The sequence below is a fragment of the Haliotis rubra genome, unplaced genomic scaffold, assembly GCF_003918875.1.
Source record: "Haliotis rubra isolate DU_JTF1 unplaced genomic scaffold, ASM391887v1 Scf1055, whole genome shotgun sequence".
Classification (NCBI taxonomy): Eukaryota; Metazoa; Mollusca; class Gastropoda; order Lepetellida; family Haliotidae; genus Haliotis; species Haliotis rubra.
The window spans coordinates 232,203-253,594 of NW_025764954.1; the positions used below are offsets into that span (position 1 = coordinate 232,203).

At 39.3% G+C, this 21,392-nt stretch overlaps 2 protein-coding genes across 2 annotated transcripts in view; both read left to right on the plus strand.

The window, feature by feature from the left end:
- Window positions 1-21,392, plus strand: part of LOC124277100 (BPTI/Kunitz domain-containing protein 4-like) — a gene marked incomplete at its 3' end in the record, with an annotated part of 103,633 nt that overhangs the window by 60,155 nt on the left and 22,086 nt on the right. The window lies entirely within an intron of this gene.
- LOC124277082 overlaps window positions 1-21,392 on the plus strand; it is a 29,511-nt gene that overhangs the window by 4,415 nt on the left and 3,704 nt on the right. Inside the window, exons 4-7 of the mRNA XM_046712733.1 lie at window positions 567-632; window positions 775-807; window positions 1,332-1,833; window positions 4,420-4,439. Coding sequence (XP_046568689.1) covers window positions 567-632; window positions 775-807; window positions 1,332-1,833; window positions 4,420-4,439 — 621 coding nt within the window. The remainder of the gene's footprint in view (window positions 1-566; window positions 633-774; window positions 808-1,331; window positions 1,834-4,419; window positions 4,440-21,392) is intronic.

The following is a 21,392-nucleotide window of genomic DNA, read 5'->3' on the forward strand; positions in this document are numbered from 1 at the left end:
AAGAACATAGCTAACAGTTTTAGGAAATATAATTATAAATCGCTACGAGTTTCAAGACAATAATATTTATTATATCTGTATGTAACTAATCAACTCTAATCTTTAACATTGGACATATATTTCACATCTCTGGGAATATTTTAGTCTGAGGGTTTTGGGGGTCATTCATATAGTTTTCAGCGAATTCTTTTAAAATTCCACTTGGGGTATGACAGCACGAATGTTCAGTTTAAGAAATATTCTAAAGACATTTTTTAGTTTCTGTTTTGGGATTTAATGTAGCTGGGTTACGTGAAGGTCAGTCTCTTTCCTGTCTCTCGATACTTTTGTCCAGTATCAAGAAAATGTATTATCATTCACCCACAGATTATCTATTATCCTGATATGCTTAATATATGTGTGTATGCTGACTTCATCAACCCACAGTCAAATAATGAAATCTTACGCCAATACGTAAATATCAAAAAGTTAGACCTAGCTGCCTGTCGTGTTGGTTATACTCTACTCAGATTGAGATGATTGAGAAAAGGTTTTTATATCTGAACGAGCTTAAATCATTGTTGCAGATAAACAACGGGGAGGACTGTCCTGTAGCCCCACTGAGGGTGCGAATCCAAAACTTAAGATATCAGGTAAATTGTCACATTATTAATTTAGACAGTAAAGGCTTTGCGCCGATAAAGATTAGACATTGTGTCGAAATTCCTGCAAAAATGTGTTTTATTTTGATAGTTCTTTCAATGAACTATTTCAAGTTGCAACAACATGTTTCAGTTCCCGCACAAGATGGAGGGACATTGATTTACGGTGAGTTGTATTCATATCAAGTCAAATATCTCTAGGATAATAATTGTAGATGGGATTGTGTGCTTCTTAAACCTCGGGCAACTTTCTATCACAGTTAGAGGTTTGATAAATAGTTTGTGATCCCAAAACTCTTCTTTTTGTATAAGGTATCTCCATGTGTAGCTTCACATGTCGAATATTCCCTCTTATTTTGGCAGTAATGAAACATTTAAGCCCTTTTCAATGCCTATTTCATAACAATTGAAAAACCAAAACATAAAATTCACCCCATAGGAAATTATTATTGGTGTTTTATCACACATGCTATACAGAATAATAGCGAGCTTAAAACAAATACGGGAATGCACCAGAGTCAAAATTCGTTTGTCACCTGGTGTCTTTCTAATGAATGTGGAATCTTTACAGTGACTGTAGAAAACACATAGATAAGGCATTTCTAGAAATAGTACGAATTATTGATGTAATGAAATAGAGAATAATAGCAAATGGAGGTCTCATGTGCTGTTATTGTTGTTTTTCAACAGTTGATTGTTCCAACGCCAAAGTTCGTGACTGGTACTACCGTCAAAATGTCGACACCGAAAAAGCTTTCGTATCAATATGGACCTTTGGAAATATTTTCGACGGTTTCAAACCACCAATTATCAATGGAGAAACCGGTGATGCTTTGTGGGACCTAACTGCAAAGTTGATTGAACGTTATGGCTGTCTGTTGTACAAAATTTACAAGGGATGTCTCGTCATAGAATTTCTACATGAAACAGAAGAAGGCAGAAACAAAATGATCAATGAACAAGACACAGTGAAACAAATGTTTCAAGACTTTTTGGAAAGCGTTAAACCAAATGCCCCAGTTTGTACTTTGGAAGTGAAAGAAAAAGAAACTCCAACTTTTAGTGGCAAACCAGACACCGCTTCAAAATATACTGGGCAAAACGTCAGCTCGACTTCAACACCATCAAGCGCACAAGCTCGATCACCAGAGTTAGAGGAAGAACTGATGTCTGAATTAGATTCTTTTTATCTGTGAGTACATTTGTATATATTTCTGCGTGTACCATATTTGTTAGCAGTGTGCATGCCATTGCCTGCGCTCTGATCATCGCGCATGCATGATAAAAGTCGCAATATGAAGGAAATGCTTTCAGAAATGTTTTATTTTGAAGCATATGATTGCTGAAACCTTTATACACTTAAACGCGGGGATCAAACGATCAGAGCTAAAAAGACTAGACTTCTCATTGCATCCACAATATTCTGTACATTCAGAGCGTTAATGTCAGAAACTGTATCTGCTGAAACAGAATCCACAAAATGTACAACACTAATGACCGTCAACCGATCACTGATAATCAATGAAGACAGCAGGTATCTTGCTCTATCGATACCACCCGTCACTCATAATGAGTTCATTGTAAATGGAAAAAGAAGTGAATAAGGAATATCCCTATCATTATTTTTCACATTTGTCCATTCTACCAATCCTTCATATTACGTGAAACATATACAAACTATTACGGTAAATGATCATCCACAAAGTTACTTGTGGCACTAAGATGGACCATCTCTTCTATACTATTCCTCTAAAAAGAAAACCCTTTAATAACTAAAGGCACAACACCATTTTGACAATCTCTTCTAAAGGATTTCCTCCGATGGAAACTTTTGACGTTAATTGAAGCTGGATTGTCTCTTGCGTTGACGTTATATAAGTATTAACTGGGTCGAAGTTTCTGCAAGTGAAATGAAGTCCAGTTCCATGAAAAGCATAATATTAATTTTTCCAAGTCCAACGTCAGTTTGGCATAAAACGTTATAACTGCTCTCACTTGGTTACTTTTTCCACTTCAGAATCCATGCATTTGATTATTGAATTCAAAGTCAACTTATCGATAACAAAATCGATAAACATGATATGGTGCCAAAGGATTGTCTGGTCCAGAGTCGATTGTGCCCAGACTGTGTTTGTGTTTTGAACTTTCTTTAGCAAGCAATTTGTGTAATTGGCGGATGCTACCGGTAGAGCAGGAACATATCGTTTTTGGCTTTTGCGGATCATAACATTATCTTCACTAAGTTGCTTTCTACAACCAAAAGAATCTGTACTATCTAGGGGACCCAGTACTATCATTTGCCAATAACTGATATCCTGACTTACATATCACAAGCTAGGGGACCCTGTACTATCATATGCCAATAACTGATATCCTGACTTACATATCACAAGCTTGCTTGAATGTATCAAGTATTCAACTTTCAAAATTAACTCTTCTACCCGAACCCGTTAATGCTGTGAGTCTAATGAAGGAGCCTCTGGTTTTGGTTGTAGGCGAAGTTAATGAGAAAGTTATAACACTAAAAATGCAATGTTTTCCAAGGGAAATATCGGGACATTAGCAAACGCCACCCAAGCCTGTTTTTAACAATGTATACCAGGACCCATTGTTGAGTATTCATGCTAGCAACTCTATACTGGTACTGCTCCAACAAATTGCCAGTAAGCGTGTGGCAAGGTATCAAGAAGTATTACTGACGGAGCTTGTTTGCCAGGTGTGAGTGTGTGTGTGTGTGTGTGTGTGTGTGTGTGGGGGGAGTTAGGAGTGTAGAGGCTAACTTGGCAGAGCTGACCTACTCGACCATCACCTTAAAAACAGAGAGAAGGCTGCTGAGGCCCTTAGATTCTTTGTTCGTAGCAGAGTAAAGTGTCTGCTACTAGACTCAACATATACAGGGACTCAGGCCTTCTGTGGAAATTCTGAGTTACCTAATGTTGACCCTAACTTTTTGTGTATCAATTGCAATTCTGTCTGTGTCATGGTGTGCACTGACCACTTAAAATCGTTGATATCACTAGGTATCTGACATTATCTGTTTACAATGACGAAGCGCCCGACCACGCACAACATGTTACAGCCTGGGACATAACCCTAGCAGATGCAGCTTGACTGAGTTGCATAATTCAGTGTTACTGATAAGTGACGGTGAGCTACGTGGACAGCAAGTCGTTTACTTTATCTTAAGAAATATATTAATGTTTTGCTGATTGTTTAATAAAATATTGATGTGAATACGCAACGTATTACTGACATATGATAGTGATTTTAAGACTATGACACAACCAATATATAGGTCACTGATCAAGGTTTATTCAGAAGAAGTGAGTGAGCTGCGTATTGATCCCATTTTAACAATATTCCAGGTAATAGTGGTATGTCAGTTTGATGTGGTCAGACCCTTAGCACTTTGGTGAACCATCTAGCATGGGTATCATGTTGACAAAAATTAGAAAGTAAGAAAAGTGATCGATGCGAAGTCCCAAACATCGGGTTCTGGCGTACGAAAGGGACTCAACTCTGGGGTATTATGGCGTCTCAAACAAAGGAACCATGTATGCCCGCTACATACAGTTCAATTGATTGTTTGGTTATTTTAAGGTGGGATGCAATCAGCTTTAACTGTTGACATGGAACGAATGGCAGTGCACTTACATGCAACGTTTGACCTTGGATTTTCCAGTATTGTTGGAAACTCGATACCTATCAGCTCCATGAGCACCGCAGAAAATACGTTGCATATTTATCTAATCTACATTATGTTTGTTTTATTTTACAGGGAACGTATGTTCTACCCAGGTAGGTTTGAATTTGAATACTTTACAATATAGTAATACATTGATACTATAAAGTAAGTACAATACATACTTGTTTCATTTGGACTCTCTAGTTATGACATAATATTACATGTATTACCTTGTGAAATTGCAAATCGTACGGAACAGTTAAAATTATCCGTTGATATATTTTGTGAAAAGAAAAAGACGTATGTATCTTACCGACAGCTTTTCACGAACAATTGGTATCATCACTGTGTGATAATAATTCGTAATTACATAGGGAAACATCATGATGATGTCTGAACCCTACAGTCGACACTGCCTTTGCCAGAGATGTCTTATGACAATAGAACTAGTTTTGTCGCTTTTATATTAGCATTTGTTTCATATCTACTTAGCAGGGTTTTTTAAACTTATATCTGAGAGGCCCGCGAAGGTCCGGGTTAGAATATTGGCCTTCAGTAATCCATGCTTGTCGTAAGAGGCGACTAACGGGATTGGGTGGTCAGGCTCGCTGACTTAAACATGTCATCGGTTCCCAATTGCGCAGATCGATGCTCATGCTGTTGATCACTGGATTGTCTGGTGAAGACTCAATTTTTTACAGACCGCCGCCATATAGCTAGAATATTGCTGAGTGCGGCGTAAAACTCAACTCACTCACTCACTCATTATATCTGAGACAAATATATCAAACAAAACAGTTCAAATCGACAAGAGTTGGAATGTTGCAGCTGCACACTTTCGATGCAAACCCAAGAGCTTTACACTAGGACCAGTTCCAACCCGAAACCCCTGTACATAATTGACCATATGCAGTGTATGAAATAAGGCCTGTCCGACCGCCCGAGACGGGCTAGATTTCTGACGGACAGACTAAATTTACAGCTAGACATCCTGATGGTCTGATATTTTTTATCAGATAGTATGTTCTATTCATCTGAGTAAATACAAGATATCTTAGAATTCATTTTTCAAACTGAGCGTTACATTTAGACTTGACAATTAATGTTTGAACATTAACTAGCGTGTTGCAAGTTCAAAGCACTGCGTTGACATATATCATCGCTGAAACAGCGACACCTATCGATGCGCGGAGTTCTGCAGTAAATACCTGTCGCAGATCCATTACATTATTCATTGCAACTAAAAATTGAGTTATTTTCTTTGAACTGTTTGGTCTGATTAAATCCATGCCCATATTTCATGTGTCCATATAAACATATTTTATACACAGATTATGTGTACATGTATATTAACAGTAAGACATTTCAAGGGGTTTCCAGTCACAGGAGATATAAACAGTAGGTATTAAACGACACATTCTCACAGGATTTATGGAGACTTGACTCCGCCTTTAGCAATATCAGGGCAGGGTGCATCAGAAATGGGCTACATACATTGTACCAATGTAAGTAATTGGACTATGGACAACAGTTGACTTTGCTTTGCAACGTAGGTTTTCATGCTGTGATCTTGCATAATGCAGTCCAGTGTAAACGAGGATGCTTTCCTATGATTCTGTTCTCGAGTATTTGCGAAAAAACGTACAATTTACTTTTGAAATTGTGGTTGAACAGACTCAAAAGACATTGTTTTCTTGACATCGTACCTGCTCAGTGAGTGAGTGAGTAAAATCTACGATGATCATTGTTGAGCATCACCGATTATATCATTATGTGTCCATAGAAACCTCTAAGATTCTACAAAATTCATTTTATATCTTCTGGGATTTGCAACAATTGTAAATATACTATCCAAAAAAACGATACGCATAGGCGATTTGTATTTTTAATAATCTATGAATTACCTATTTTGTTCCAACAATCGTCAAATATGTAAAAAAAGTGTTGATAACATGATTAAATACACAATTGCACAAGTAAAATATCGAGTTTACCTGAAAATGTTGATTTTGATGAGATTTCTTGCAAGGATTTAAAAGGCATCGACACAGCGCAACAGAAAAGCACCTTCCGGTTGAAATTGTGCAGCAAAGAGTTTGCACTGTCTGGCAATACAAATCCAGATTACTTTCGGAAATTGGCATTCGTTTTGAAGGAGTTTCAAGGTCAAATCACTACGCCACGTCTTGACGCTGCAACACGGAACATCGCCATTGAAAGAATGCACGCTGGAGATTACCAATCTTCTGTTGCCAGGCGTCTGAATGTTAGTCTGAGCACGATATCACGGCTTGCAGCTCGGTACAACCAAACAGGTATAACAAATGACCCTCCCCGTACAGGCAGACCTCGAGTCACCACTGTAGCCCCAAATCGGTACATCTGGGTACTACATTTGCGTGATCGTACTGCCACGGGTGAGAGCCGAGAGCCAAGGTGCCTGGACTTCGGAGGATATCCGGTCAAACTGTACAGAACAGGTTGAAAGAGATTGGTCTGAGAGCCAGGAGACCCGACGTCTGGACCGTGCTACGTCGTCACCATCGCGCTCAACATCTACGTTATCTAAAAATATCCACTTGGTTGTATAGACATTACCTTCTTCTAACCTGGTGTAAAACTTCATGCACAAAAGTCTATTTGTGGACGAGTTATACATGGTTGAAAATACAACATTTTCGCAAAAGATTTCTGGGTTATGCGTTTCTTTTTTGGGATAGTATATATTCCGAGCTACGTTTTACTGATGTATTTCTATTACGTCTTGTTTTTAACATAATTGCAGCTGAATCTCCTGATTCACTGTGGGCAAGGCAACAGCAATATTCAACCGTTTCATTAGTGTTGTACAGTGGCACATAGTATCTTGAAATTTCATTTTTTACTCGAACATTAAATTGAAATTTCAAAATCGACATCTTGAAATTTCAACTTACAATCTTGAAATTTCAAGTCACTACTTTACATTTCAAGAAAGAAAACCCAGATGGCCCTATTGTGCCACCGTAGTGTTGATTCAAGAAAGTCCATATAACATTGAAGTGAGACCAAAATGTGCACAACAGTGCAATACATGGTCGCTGAGCATGTAGCTGATTTCTAATTGTCATGTCAGTAGGTTACATTCCGGCGGCCTGGCGTTTGGGATCAGCGATGTGTTGAGCTTGATTTTATCGACCGTGTGCTTGTGGTGTTGAGCTGGACCGTCCTATATTTGACGTTTTGATCATAGAGATTGGAGAAAGTCCTGAGCATGATAGATGGTATACTTATATTAGTTCTTAACCATAGTATTGTATCAGAACGTCAGTGACCTTTCTACTGCAAACTAATGTCTAAAAACGTTGCAAATGCAATATTTTTACACGAGACCAGTTTCAACCCCTGTAGATAATATATAACGCTTACATTAAGTTTATAATGTTATCCACTGTATTAGCTGTAAACGTATGCATAATATATGTGCTACGCTGTTGCCACGTGTCAATATAAGCATAGAGGAGCACCTTTAGAATACAGCACCACAACTTCTCGATCTCTGCCGTAGGTCACGTTTCATTAAGACAAGCAACCAGTTTGTGAGAACCCGTCGGACGCGAACCCGCGACCTTCGGATTGTTAGCTCGACAGCTAACTGACTGAGCTACGTCCACACTGTTGCACAATGTGCAAATTTATCGAGTCATTCCTGTGACGTCACGGAAATGAACGAATAGGTCACGGACAATTACGAAAGCTACGGGTAGACTTGGTGTCTCCTGATTTTATTCTACGGACAATTGCCGAATGGATCCGATGCCATTTGGCACACTCGTCCCATTCCGTAATCTACAAATTAACGTGTGGCGTGGTATGAGCCGATATGCCTCATACTGAAAAGGGTTGTTGACGTCAGGTGTCAGACGTAGATTTCACGGTGCATGCATAAATGACGCGCTTTTATATAAATCGGTGATTTTGTGACAGAAAAGTGATGTAGGGAACACTGTGAGGATAATGTGGATCGCACTAAGGAACGAGGGAGACATGAGCTTGTGTAGTGACGGCACGAGGGTGAGTTATCCTTCGAATCATTACTTTACAAAATTTCTGTTGCGTGTGAAAGAGGCTTGAGTGCAAATTCCAGGCCAATTTCCATTAGCCCAAAATTTCTACATTAACCCATTTCATAATGTACTTTCGACGTTTTTGTCTTCCCGTTTTTGTGTGAAAAAAAAGTATTAAAATGCAAAAAGGAAAAACAACAAATGATACTCACGTATTACACCGGACATGTACCTACTATATTGGATTAGGTCCCTTACCCTAAACCCTAAACCCTCAGCCCTAACCCTAACCCTAACCCTAACCCTAACCCTAAATAATCCTCATAAATAGAATGCATTGACCGAACCACCGGACATGTACCTACTACATTGCATCCCCAACCCCAACCCTAAACCCTAAGCCCTAGCCCTAGCCCTAGCCCTAACCCCTTGAATTAATCCTAATAAATAGAATGCATTGACCGAACCGGCACAAACACGATGACGTGTAATGCATTATTACTGCTTCGAAAAATAAAATACTAATAAAGCACTTTTCTATTTAATGGTTCACATTACTGAATGACAAAACTATATATGTAAATTTTAAAAAATGCAAAATACAAAATACACAAAACATAAAACCTCAGCAGCCCGTAATACAAATAAATATGAGCGTATTAGTGAAAAAAGAAAAATATTTCAAACTGGTGCTTGCAAAATATTGCGCATCCGCCGGTATACAACTACTGGAAACTCTCAACATCGTTGGGCTTATGCAATGACATAGCTCGTAGAGATGAAACATCAGTGAGCGGAGCTTATACGCACTCGCTGAGCCAGACAACCGCGTTGCCATGCAGGCGTCATAGGGCATTGTTTCGAGAACGTGCCTTCGAACAAAATCACATTACATTACGTAAAAGAGTATTATGATGTATTTTTAAAGTTTGTGGTGCTGTATTCTAAAGGTAGGCCAGCATAGAAAAGTAGACATGTGATAGTGAAATGCCTTCCTAATTTGATCCCATCGCATTCCAAACGGTTTAGGGACAAAACGTGATGAATGGCGTTTTGTATTGTTTACTCCCGCGCTTTATCTTCTGAACAATCGATTTGCCTCTGCATGCGTTTGTGACGTGTAGCATCATATGCTCACTGTTTGTGCGAGTAAATCTTATCATCACTATTTGATTACGATTCATAAATATATGTTTATGATATAGTCAGAATTGTAGCAAGGGCATGTCTTTCTGCAAATATATCTTTGGATTAATGAAATGTTAATTTTAAAATGGCATATTCATGTCGTATATTTCTACTTGAATTTGCAACAGGAAAACAGATCAATGTTGGAACGTCAACATATCGATAAGCTGAATTATGATTATATAAATGTAATCCAATAAATATTCACAATTCAGATTTCAATATTTTTTACGGTTATCGAATATCTGCTCCCATTTCCTAATGCTAGCTGTTGTAGTATCACTCAAAGTGAGATATATATATCCAAAGCTAATTACTTGGTTATTCATAATGAATGAAGCATCCATACAGTTTTTTCAGTAAATTTGCCCTTTACTCCAAATGGAATCTGTTTCTGGGGATAATCGAGAGTAGGTATTTTTCGGTGCTGACCTTTATTTAACTGATGTGACATTAAATATATAAACTGTAAAAATCTAAACGGTAAGTAAAGCGCATATACAAGCTACAAAAAGAAAGAAACTGTGCACAGAGAAAATGAAAATGTACATTGGAGCTGCATGTGTACAGAAATATAGATGTAAACACAGTAATTAGTGAATTCGATTGAACAAAGATACATGTGCTACGTTCAATGACGGCACGTGCAACGCATTTGTGTGTGTGCATTACGATAAACTGGATGGACCACATGGATGGCATAAACTGTTGTCGATTTGGGAAGCTGAATTGCTTGACGGTTGATTGTTAAAAACATCGACACAGATCAGACTCTCGTACCAATGGCAATTCCGTTTCTTCAACATCATTCTAACATTCAACATTCTAAAATGGTTATGCCCACAAACGGCTAGGATTGCCTATCTTCAACATCACACTATTCAAGTCCTGCACTACCTTGCATATTTATCGGATCTCTCCCCAATAGAACATGTGCTGGATGAAATAAAGCGACATGTATGCTGTGTACCAAATCCGCCAAGTAATGTTCGTGATTTGCCAGCAGAGTTGCAGAGAATATGATAAGCCATTCCACAAGCCTTGCATGTCCCTTTGAAAGACAGTATGCGTCTGCTCTCTGTTCACGGTTGGCGTACCCGTTATTGATATTGTGACACATGCCCACTTTTGGGCTCTTAACGTCAATGTCGTGGACACTAAACATGCTGTTTTGCCGTCTTTCTATGACATCACCTATTAAGGTTTACATGGAAACTTTTCGTTGTTGTTATATTTAGGTTTTAGAAAGAATTTTAACAATGGGTTCCAAAGCCGTTTTTCGTCCATGTGGTGGATAAACATTGAGATCACTTCTGTGTGGTAAACAGCTTGTTTGTTTCTCTTCTCACTGCGTTTGGCAAGTTCTAGTATCACAAGAGAATTTATTGATTGATGGATGTATGGATCAACATTAAGGAAGACTCAAATAGGAATAAATGGTTACTCCTCCGTCAGGCGTAATATATATAGCTGACATTCATAAATGTGATCAACACATTGGTTTATACAAATGAGAAATTGTTTTTAATGCATTGGGATATTTTATATAATACACTTAATGTATACTCAGCGCAAGTATTCAAGAGTCGCCTATATTATATTGATCTGCAAAGAAATTAAAACAAATATGAGAGACATGGTAACTTATAATGATTGTATTGAGTTTCATTTCAACAGTGATAGCAAAACAAATCGCATAAATGCAAAAGGGCCCTTGCGAATAGCACAGTTTAAAGGGTACCCTTCATAAGCAAGTTCACACACAGTAGTCAAAACTCCTGGTTGCAGAACAGGGTCAGTCTCTGGTGTAACCGCTCCTGCTGTTGATCCATTGTGTGCACCTCCTTACCACGTTCATTATGAAGGCTTGGGGTATGGCATCCCACTGCTGGAGCAGAGCTCTCTGCAGTGTCCTCAGATCATCTGGCACAGAGTGTCTTCGGTAAACGCGGAGCCCCAGCTCATCCCATTAATGTGTTAAAAGGGATTAAAGGCGGGGGAGCAAGGAGGCCTGCCCATTCTCCTAAAGCCCCGTTGCTGAATGAAGTCGTTGACGACGTGTCCACGGTGCGGTCCAACGTTATCATCCTGGTGGATTGGGGGACCTCTGTAGTGACGCACGGTCCCCATGAATGGTACCACAATTGAAGCCCCTATCTCATCTCTGTAGCGCAGTGCAGTGAAATGTCCCAGTGTAATTGTGACCTTGCTGTAGCTGTAATTCCACCACAGACCATTATGGAACCAGCACCGAATCGATTATGCGCCACAACAGCAGCATCTCCAAAACGTTCATGACATCGTCTGTAGATTCTCATACGGCCATCATGAAATGAAACATTAATCCTGCTTTCAACAGTAAACGAGACTGAGGACCACTGACGTTGATTTCAGCACTGATGAAGTGTGCACCATAGTAAACGTGCTTGGCGGTGACGTGCTGTCAGTGGTGGACGAACAGCTGGACGTTGGGAACGGAGACCAGCTGAACGTAATCTGCTTCTTACTGTTGTCTGACTAATGCGGACGTTGGTGGCGTTAAAGAGTTCATCTGTCAACTGTCGTGACGTCAGAAACCGGTAGAGCAAGGTTGACGTAGTAATGGCTCTCTCTGTGTCTGACTGACTGAGTTTGGTTTTACGCCGCTTTTAGCAATATTCCAGCAATATCACGGCGGGGGACACCAGAAATGGGCTTCACTCATTGTACCCATGTGGGGATTCGAACCCGGGTCTTCGTCGTGACGAGCCAACGCTTTAACCACGTGCACTAGACTACCCCACCGCCCTTCTCTCTGTGTGGTAACCCTAGGACGCCCAGGTCTTTGGGCCTTAGCAACAGGTCCAGTCGCCTCATGCCGCTGCCAGAGTCCCCCAATCACACTCTGAGTGACGTTAACGTGTGCAGCAACCTGACGTTGGCCACCACCCACCTCGTGCATGCCAATAGCACGACTTCGATTTTCAATTCTCAAAAAAACGTCGCATTCTTTCAAGTGGATTTTTACTGTCAACCAAGCCTGAAAGCATGTTTTTGTCCCCCGATTTGCACGTGCCCATACCCCGATTTGCACGTGCAAATCGTGTGATAGGTTTGCGTTCGATTGTAACGATCTGTGTTCATGCATTAAAAACGTCAATTGTTGGAATAATTATCACTGTTTGCTTACTTTTTTTCATTGTTTTCTGTGGTTTGTTGTACTGTCAACTCTAAATATGATTAACGCATCTTTAATTTCTACCAGTCTGTCGGTAGTTTTCGTTTTGCTTTCAAGAAGTCCCTGGGGAAAAAAGGCATAAAACATGCCCTTTAAAATTGTGGCTTTAAACCTCGAATCTTTGTCACAACAAATGATTGTTTAGACGTCGACGGGTCCGAAATCACAAATTTGGAAGAAGCAGCTTGCATTTCTCTATGCCACGGCTAACTGAAAATGAAAGATGGCGAGCAACTGGAATGCTTGAAACCGTAAAACCCCAACGCAACTTTGTACAGCAGTTTTACGTGCACAGGAACACCATACGGATACGCCACTTTTGGAGACGTTATCAACAAAACACCGTCGTTGCATACCGTCCCCGAAGTTACCATTCACCCGTAACCACGCCACACGACGATCGTTGGATTCGAACCACCCATCTGCGCCAAAGATTCAAACCAGCCACACTGACAGCCCGAACAGTTCCTGGTGTCAACAGGATATCGCCAAAGACCACTCGTCGGCTAAACGGGATACGTGCTAGACGTCCTGCCAGACAACACATTTTAACATTACGCCACCAACGTCTACGACTGCAGTGGTGCAGACAACATCTGTGGTGGAGACTACGTGAGTGGAGACATGTTCACTTCACCGACAAGATGTGATTCCTCTTGCACCACACTGATGGCCGAACCGGAGTTTACCGGCGACGTGGTGAGCGTTATGTTAGGAACTGTGTCCTTGAGCCCGACCCTTTTAGCGGCAGCGGTGGAGTGATGGTTTGGGGTGGGGTAACGAGTGCTGGTCAATGGTCATTAATGGAAATTTAACGAGTCACTAGTAAAGAGACAAAATTGTTAATCCAGTCGTCATTCCGTTTCTCCAGCAGAATGGCCGAGGAATGATCTTCCAACAGGACAATGTTAACGTCCTTTCTTTGCCCGCTAAACCCCTAGATATGTCCCCCATCAAACACGTCTCTGGGACGAAATGGAGAGGAGATTGAGACGTTGGCCAAATCCCCCCCTCACGCTTCAAGGTTTACGCCAGGTGCTTCCACACATATGGGATGCCATTCCACAAGACTTCTTGCGATGTTTGATTGGCTCTTGGAGGCGCAGGTGCTAAACATGCATCAATTTTCATGGTGGACATGCACGTTATTGACTGTGTGAATTTCATTTTGACCATTCTCTCACTGTGACCTCATTAGCATGTGTCTGCCATATGCAATTCTATTGTGGAATAACTTTCTTGCAAGAGTACAAATGTCTCGTCATAAAATTATCAGTTGTTAATTCACATATCTAACTTCATGTCAATCACACTAACCTTTGGCTATATATACTATTCAAAAAAAGAAACGCATAGACGTTTGTGAGTGTTTTAAATCCACTATTCAACACCTAGTTCTACACAGATGTTCCAATATATCATAAATCTCTTAATGGCAACATTTAACACAGTTCCATGCATCAAAACATGACCACCCTGAAAATGTTATGTTTTATCAAATTGATTACATTTTTGGTGAAACAACGGGTTACAACCAAACGGGTACAACATACGACCGTCCACGCACCGGACGACCTAGAGTCACTCTAGCCGCTCAGGGTCAATACATCCGGTTATTTCATTCACGTGATCGTACCGCATTTAAGAATGGTGGAAAATTATCCAAGTTTGAGAAATGGACATTCAATGACAATTATTTAGAAGTAGCCAAGGGTTATAAATATTTAGGTGTATATGTTTTAAAAACTTTATCATGTAACATACATGTAAATAATGCGTGCCTACAGGGTAAGAAATACTTATGGGAATATTTCATATTGCACGCATGTGCAGGTGTATTTTGCGGCTGCTAGTACTAGCCCAGACGTAAGCTGGTTTTATAGTGCTAGCCCACTGAGATACCATGCCGCAGTGAAGCATGAATACCCCACTCAGACACATTATACTGACTCTTAGCCGACCAGTCCCTGTATGATTGAATAATAAATATGTTCGATATGGTGTAGGTTATGCCTAGTAACAAAATGAGCAGCCGCAGAAAATCAAGTTATATAAAACTTGCCTTACATTGAATATATACGTAGAGTTGATAATTACTGGAAGCGGTTACTTTTAGAAAGAAACTGGTGTAATGAGTTCAGAATGTCACTATTTGTTGAGTTATTCAATGCGCCGTTACCGTATGAAGTAGTTTTCAAATCGTATCCTTGAATATAAAAATACATCGATGTTCTTAAATGTAAAAAGGTAGTGAATGGCGTCTTCGTTATGATGACCACATGAACACTCAGCTGTTTCCCAATATATATCTGTCAGCGTTTAGATTACAACAACCAAGCTTGAGGCGACAATGGATGATTTGACAAAATCTAGTCCCAAACTTTAGATCAAAGTAATTGAGAGTCTCTGTTGGGTTTATCATGCTTTTGAATTGATTCAGGGAAATAACGTTAACAGCTCCATCGGGCAATGAATTCCACGACATCATCGCGCTCGGTAAACATATCTTTCCGTTCTACAGTTAATAGTTTGAATGGAAATATTATTTCTAAGATTATAGTTGCTTTGTTGAAATACTATAGCTGGTACAAGATCCTTCAGATAATCAGGAGTCAGATACATTCTACAGAAAGTTTAGAGCGATACTGTCTTTCTTTCAGTGTGCTATAATTGGTTTCCATATATTTTATCGTGGCTGGTGCCACGAACCGCACCGCATATAGGTCTTAATGCGTCTCAATGTACATTTAAAATCGCCTGTACAATTATCCTATATATGACAACAGTGATAAAAAAGTGGTACGATAAAGGATTTATATAAAGTATTTAGCGTTTTCCTAGATAAACGATATTTCAAACTTCTTACACGGCTGTAGTGTATCACTGAACAACGAATTCCAAGTGTCGTACACAACAGATATGATAAATAGATATTTTCCATCTTCTTTGGGTGGCAGTTGAGAAGTTAGGAAGTACAATATAGAGCAAACTTTATGGATAACAACTTCTTTTATTCGTGAGTGCGACGTTTCGATACAGATTCTTGTACCGTTGTCAAGCATAAATGAACATGACGGCAGTGAAAAGAAATCCTAATTCCTTTCAGAGAAAGACATTGTGTACATACTGTGGACAATATGAACGACACCCCCCAGGAAAGAACTGTCCCGCATACGGGAAAACATGCAACAAGTGTCATCGCGAGAATCATTTCAAGAACATGTGCAGAGGACGTAGAGAAGACCGAAGATCAAGTACAGAAAAGAGAAAAACCCAGGGGGAAAAGAGAAAAAAAGGAGAAAATCATAGAGAGATAAAGAAAACGGTGGAAGACAGACCAGCTCAGTCAAGAAGACTGGAGGACCAGGTGAAACAATTCCTGCAAAGCTGGAAAATTTTGAAATTCTGGTTGAAGCAGACAGTGGACCTGATGTAAACCTAATAGACAAACACCAGTTTAAAGCCTTCATTCATAGCACAGATCAAGAAGTCAAACTGACTGAGAGCAGAGTGAAATTGAACACGATTCAAAGTGAATTGACTGTGAAAGAAGAATTCAATACAGTTGTGGGGAATCAAACTCGAAGAATCCACACTAGGTTTGTTGTGTTAAAGAACCATTAAACTTTGTTTTTTGTTACTCTTTTAACCATTACATATGAAAGATTTGTGGTTAGTCTTATGCGGAACACCAAATTTATTCTTTAAAAACTTGTCGAATCGTTGCTTTGTCGTCAATTGCTCCTAGGGGTCGGGCGATGGTGTCCCCATGCACAAATTTCCACAGGACCCCGCAGTTCGTGCTAAATGGGTTATGTTTGTGAGTGCGAAGCGAGCGTTGTGGAAGCCTGAAACGATATCTTACTTGTGTTCAGATCGCTTCACGGAAGTTAAAGAATCAAAACTACTTACTAGTTGTAGTAATGCATATGATTGATGACCATAAACATTTTCTATGACACAACTTGTAACATAACGATTTCTTCCTCGGAAGTGAGGTTGTGGTCGAAGTAACAATAATATTGTAAGTAGTATTATATTGACACCCACCTCGCTGCCACGAGAGAAATTGTTATGTTATACGCTATGTCATGCAAAATCCTATTGGCCATCAATAAAATACATATTTTACTACCAGTAGAAAGTAGTTTTGATTTTGTAACTCGGTGAAAACAAACCTAAATACCATTTATCCTCAGACTGGCGGATGTTCCCGACAGGGCGCCGCCATTTTTAAAAATAAAAAAATCTGTTAGAATTAATGAGATTATAGTTTGTTTTCATCAAGTAAGAAAATAAAGACTACTTTCTACTCGTAGTTAAATATGTGTTGGAATCATAACCAAACGGATTTTGCATGACACAACTTATAACATAAAGATTTCTTCCACGGAAGCGAGGTGGGGGGTCGAAGTCACAATACTGCGCGATACATTTCTTGCTACATTCCCATGGTTAATGTCCACTCACCATTATGTAGATACCAGTCAATGTGCGTCTTTATATTTGGTCTTATAATCCTAATTAGTTTATTATCACACCTGTAAGCATTTTGAAACTAAATAAAAAGCAGACGATCTGCTGATACTTATAGTGAATTTATAACAGAACTGTAATATCTAGACATTTTATAGTTTGCCAGTGTGAATCATAATTCGCACACACACCCTAGTGCATGTTGTCTGTCTCATTACACTTCACGGCGAAAACAATGATTCTGTTGAATGCTACGACAAATGAATAAAAACAAAATGCAAATATTAAAATTAAAACAGATTAAAGTTATAGGAACAATATCAGGCCATTACCTTGTTCGAGGAATGTATCCATCAATATCCACAAAACTGTTCCAAATGATGTGTCTTTTAACAGTTTAATATACGAAAAGTGATAAATCTTTTCAGGTATTGGTGTATAGTCTCATTGGCCACCCAAGATAGCACACCTGGCAACTAATTGCATAATGTCCGCCTTTCTTTAAAAACAGTAATTTAGTTAGCCAATAATGGGCAATCAATCAATGTATTGCCGGTTAATCCTTTTAAAGAAGGACGTTGTTTTTACGCAGACACCGACACGACAGAGTGTATTCAGTATAGATTAGTAAATCTACATACATAAACACTACCTTTTGACAATTCCGCTGTGTAAGATAAAAGTAATTAATCAATCAGCGTGTTATCGGTTAATCCTTTGATCGATGTTTATAATGTTGAATATTTACTCCAGACACAAGAAATGCCAAATGGGAACCTTTGTCGGGTAATCTAAGTGTGTTACCACTAATTATACTTGTTATAAATTCATTAACTGACCATCAAGTGAATGATGACAAATAACATGTGTAGGTTTATACCACCTAACACGGGTTACAACAAGGGAGTATTAATTGCTGTATTGCATGTGAAAACTTATGGGCCGACACTGTTTTGAGAATACAAACAGATTTTTACATGACATGATTAAATATCGAGGTAAAAAAACACAGAAATGGGATCAATTTGGATCAGTCATTATACAAATAGGGCCTAACGACACCAATCGATTTTGACAGAATCGTCTATGAAAACAAGTTGTAACTGGAAAACTAGGCAAAGCAGGAGACAAAATTAAATGACAGTAGATTGTGAGAACATATAGTTTTCATTTTCCACAACAATTGTCACGATTTCAGGTTTATACAAGCCTGTAAACAAGATCATTTAACCCCTAAAATGTAGATGAATTCTGCATCGGCCCTCAAAGCTATTCCTCATATGACGGCGCGCCGCTCTCATTGGTTGAAATTTCGTTCGCGGGTGAGAATTGTTCACTGTTGTCAAAAAGGTCGATTTAAGTCAATTAAAGGTCGAAATGAGTAGTTTTAATGACGGGGTTTCATTTATAACGATGCCAGTTAGTGATTTATGTATTTGTACGCCCTAGGGTTTATGTGACCTTTAAGAGGCAGAATGAAGTCATCTCCAGTTTTGAGCAGAACAACACTTACATAGTTAGGAATGCTGGAGATAAGGAAAGACGGATCTTTAGCTCAGAAGAACAACCTCAGGATCAAAGAAGAAGAATTAGAAATAAAAGCTGTCCAGAATCACAGCACAGAGAAGAAACAGATTGATGCAATCATACACAAGTATGACCAAGTTTTCGAAGGGATCGGTTGTATCAGAGACATAAAGAATGACGGAGAGATATATGGAACATTATATATGGAAGAAGATATCATTCCAGTGGCACAGAAGGCTCATAATGTTCCTCATTACTTACAAGGACCATTGAAGAAATGGCTAGAGGTGGGTCTGAAAGAAGATATGTTTAAAGAAGTATCGCAAGCTGAACCTGTCACATGGTGCTCACCTTTAGTAGTTCAAGCAAAGCCAAGATTCAGCAACGTGGAATCCAAGAAGCTGGAGTCCAACATGGTCAGAGCATATGTAGATCTGAAAGTTCCCAACAGATATATGAAAAGAAGCCGAATAATGCAAGCTACAGAGGTGGAACATTTTACTTACAAATTCAGAGACTGCAAAATCTTTTCGAAGATGGACATGAGACAAGGATATCATCAATCAGATCAGAAATCCAGATCAGATCAGATCAGAATTAGATCAGAAATCCCAGAGAGATTGCCACTTTCTCAACTCCATGGGTAAAAATGAGACCAAAAAGACTAGTGTCTGGAGCAAAAGCATCTCAAGATCTTTTTTGATGAGGTGATATACAAAATATTTGGAGATATCTCAAAGTGTCTAAACCAGAGAGATGATATTCTGATTGGAGGAAGAAATCTAGAGGAACGCAACCAAGTGTTAGAAACTGTTCTCCAAAGAGCAAGAGAGAAATGTAAGTTTGGAGTGGAATAACTGGAATTCTATGGATATCTCTTCACAAAAGATGGACTTAGACCGACTGAAGAGAAGTTCAGAGCCGTGAAAGAAAGTCAAGCACCAAAATCCAAAACAGCTGTGAGAAGTTTTCTGGGAATGATCGGATAACTGTCCAAGTTCATTCCTCGCTACGCTTCATTGACTGCACCGTTGAGAGAATTTTCATTCCTCGCTACGCTTCATTGACTTCCCCGTTTAGAGAATTGACCAAAAAAGATGTAAAGTTCAGATGGAGGAAGACTGAGGAAGAAGCTTTCAGAATCCTGAAAAACAGTATCACACGTCAAGACACTAGTGCATATTTGACCCTACCAAACCAATAATTGTTCGAACAGACGAGGGACTATCAGCAGGATTATTCCAGAGAACGCAGAAGGGACTACAACCAGTTCATTTCATATGCTGTACCATGACAGAAACAGAGAAACGTTACAGCAAAACAGAAAAAGATGCATTGTCTATTGCATGGGCCAAGAAAAGATTCAGTATCTACTTGCTGGGTGCACCACACTTCAAGACAATTACGGCTCACAAACCATTGTTACCCCTATTCAACCGTGCTACAGCACCGTTGCCACCAAGGATAGAAAAGTGGGTAATGGAAATGCAGAAAGTGGATTTCGAGTTGGTGTATGAATCAGGGAAAGATGAAGCAGATCCATTAGACTTTCTCTCGGACACCCAGTACCAACAACTGGTAATGATTCTGCAAAAAGAGTGGTGAAGGATGTTGTCCAGAATGAGCATGCCATTATTCTCGATGACATCAAAAGAGAAACCAGATGTGATGAACAGTTGAGAAAAGTTAAGGAGAGAGTGCGAAAGGAGATTGGGAATCCTACAGAAAAGATGAAGAAATCAATCCATTCTATCTGGTGAGGGAAGACTTAAGTATCATATCAGGACTGATTTTCAGACTGCATAGAATTGTGATTCCGACATCACTATAGAGAAAGGTTGTGAAAGCTACACACAGTCTAGGACACTTCGGCATGACCAGAACCAAAAACAGGCTGAGAGAGAAGTATTGGTTTACAAGAATAAATCAAGTAGTAGAAGACATCATCGGGAAATGTTATGATTGTCAAGTAACGACAAAAGAAAAAAAAAAGAACAACCAAAGAAATAACATCGACCAGAACCTGTAGAAATGACGGAAATACCTGACAAACCATGGGAAACTATCGCCTCAGATTTTGGTGGACCGTATCCAGATGGACACTATAATCTTGTTGCAGTAGACAAGAGAACGAGATACCCAGAAGTCAAGAGAGTACACTCTATAACATTCAAACCTATCAGAGACAAACTGAAGAAAATGTTTGCCAATCATTGGACGCCAAGAAGAATTGAAAGTGACAATGGACCCCCATTTAACTCCTATGAATTCCAGCAGTTTTCAAACAAAGAGGGATTCTATACAAAGAAAGAATAAAAAACCTAACAGAAAACAGACAAGGAGACAAGGAAATATGACTTAAAGGTAGGAGAATATGTACTACTCAAACAGAAGAAAACAAACAAATGGTCAACAGCTTATGAAACAGTGTGTTACAAAGTTAGAGACATCTGTGGATCAGCTGTAACAGCAGCCAGGGTGACCGATGGGAGAAAAGTGACAAGAAATTCTACTCACCTCAAGTGCTTCAACAATGTGCTAGAAAACAAGCTGTGTGATATTCTACAAGGAATCAAACATGAGAATGAGTCTGATGAGAAAAACTGTGTTAT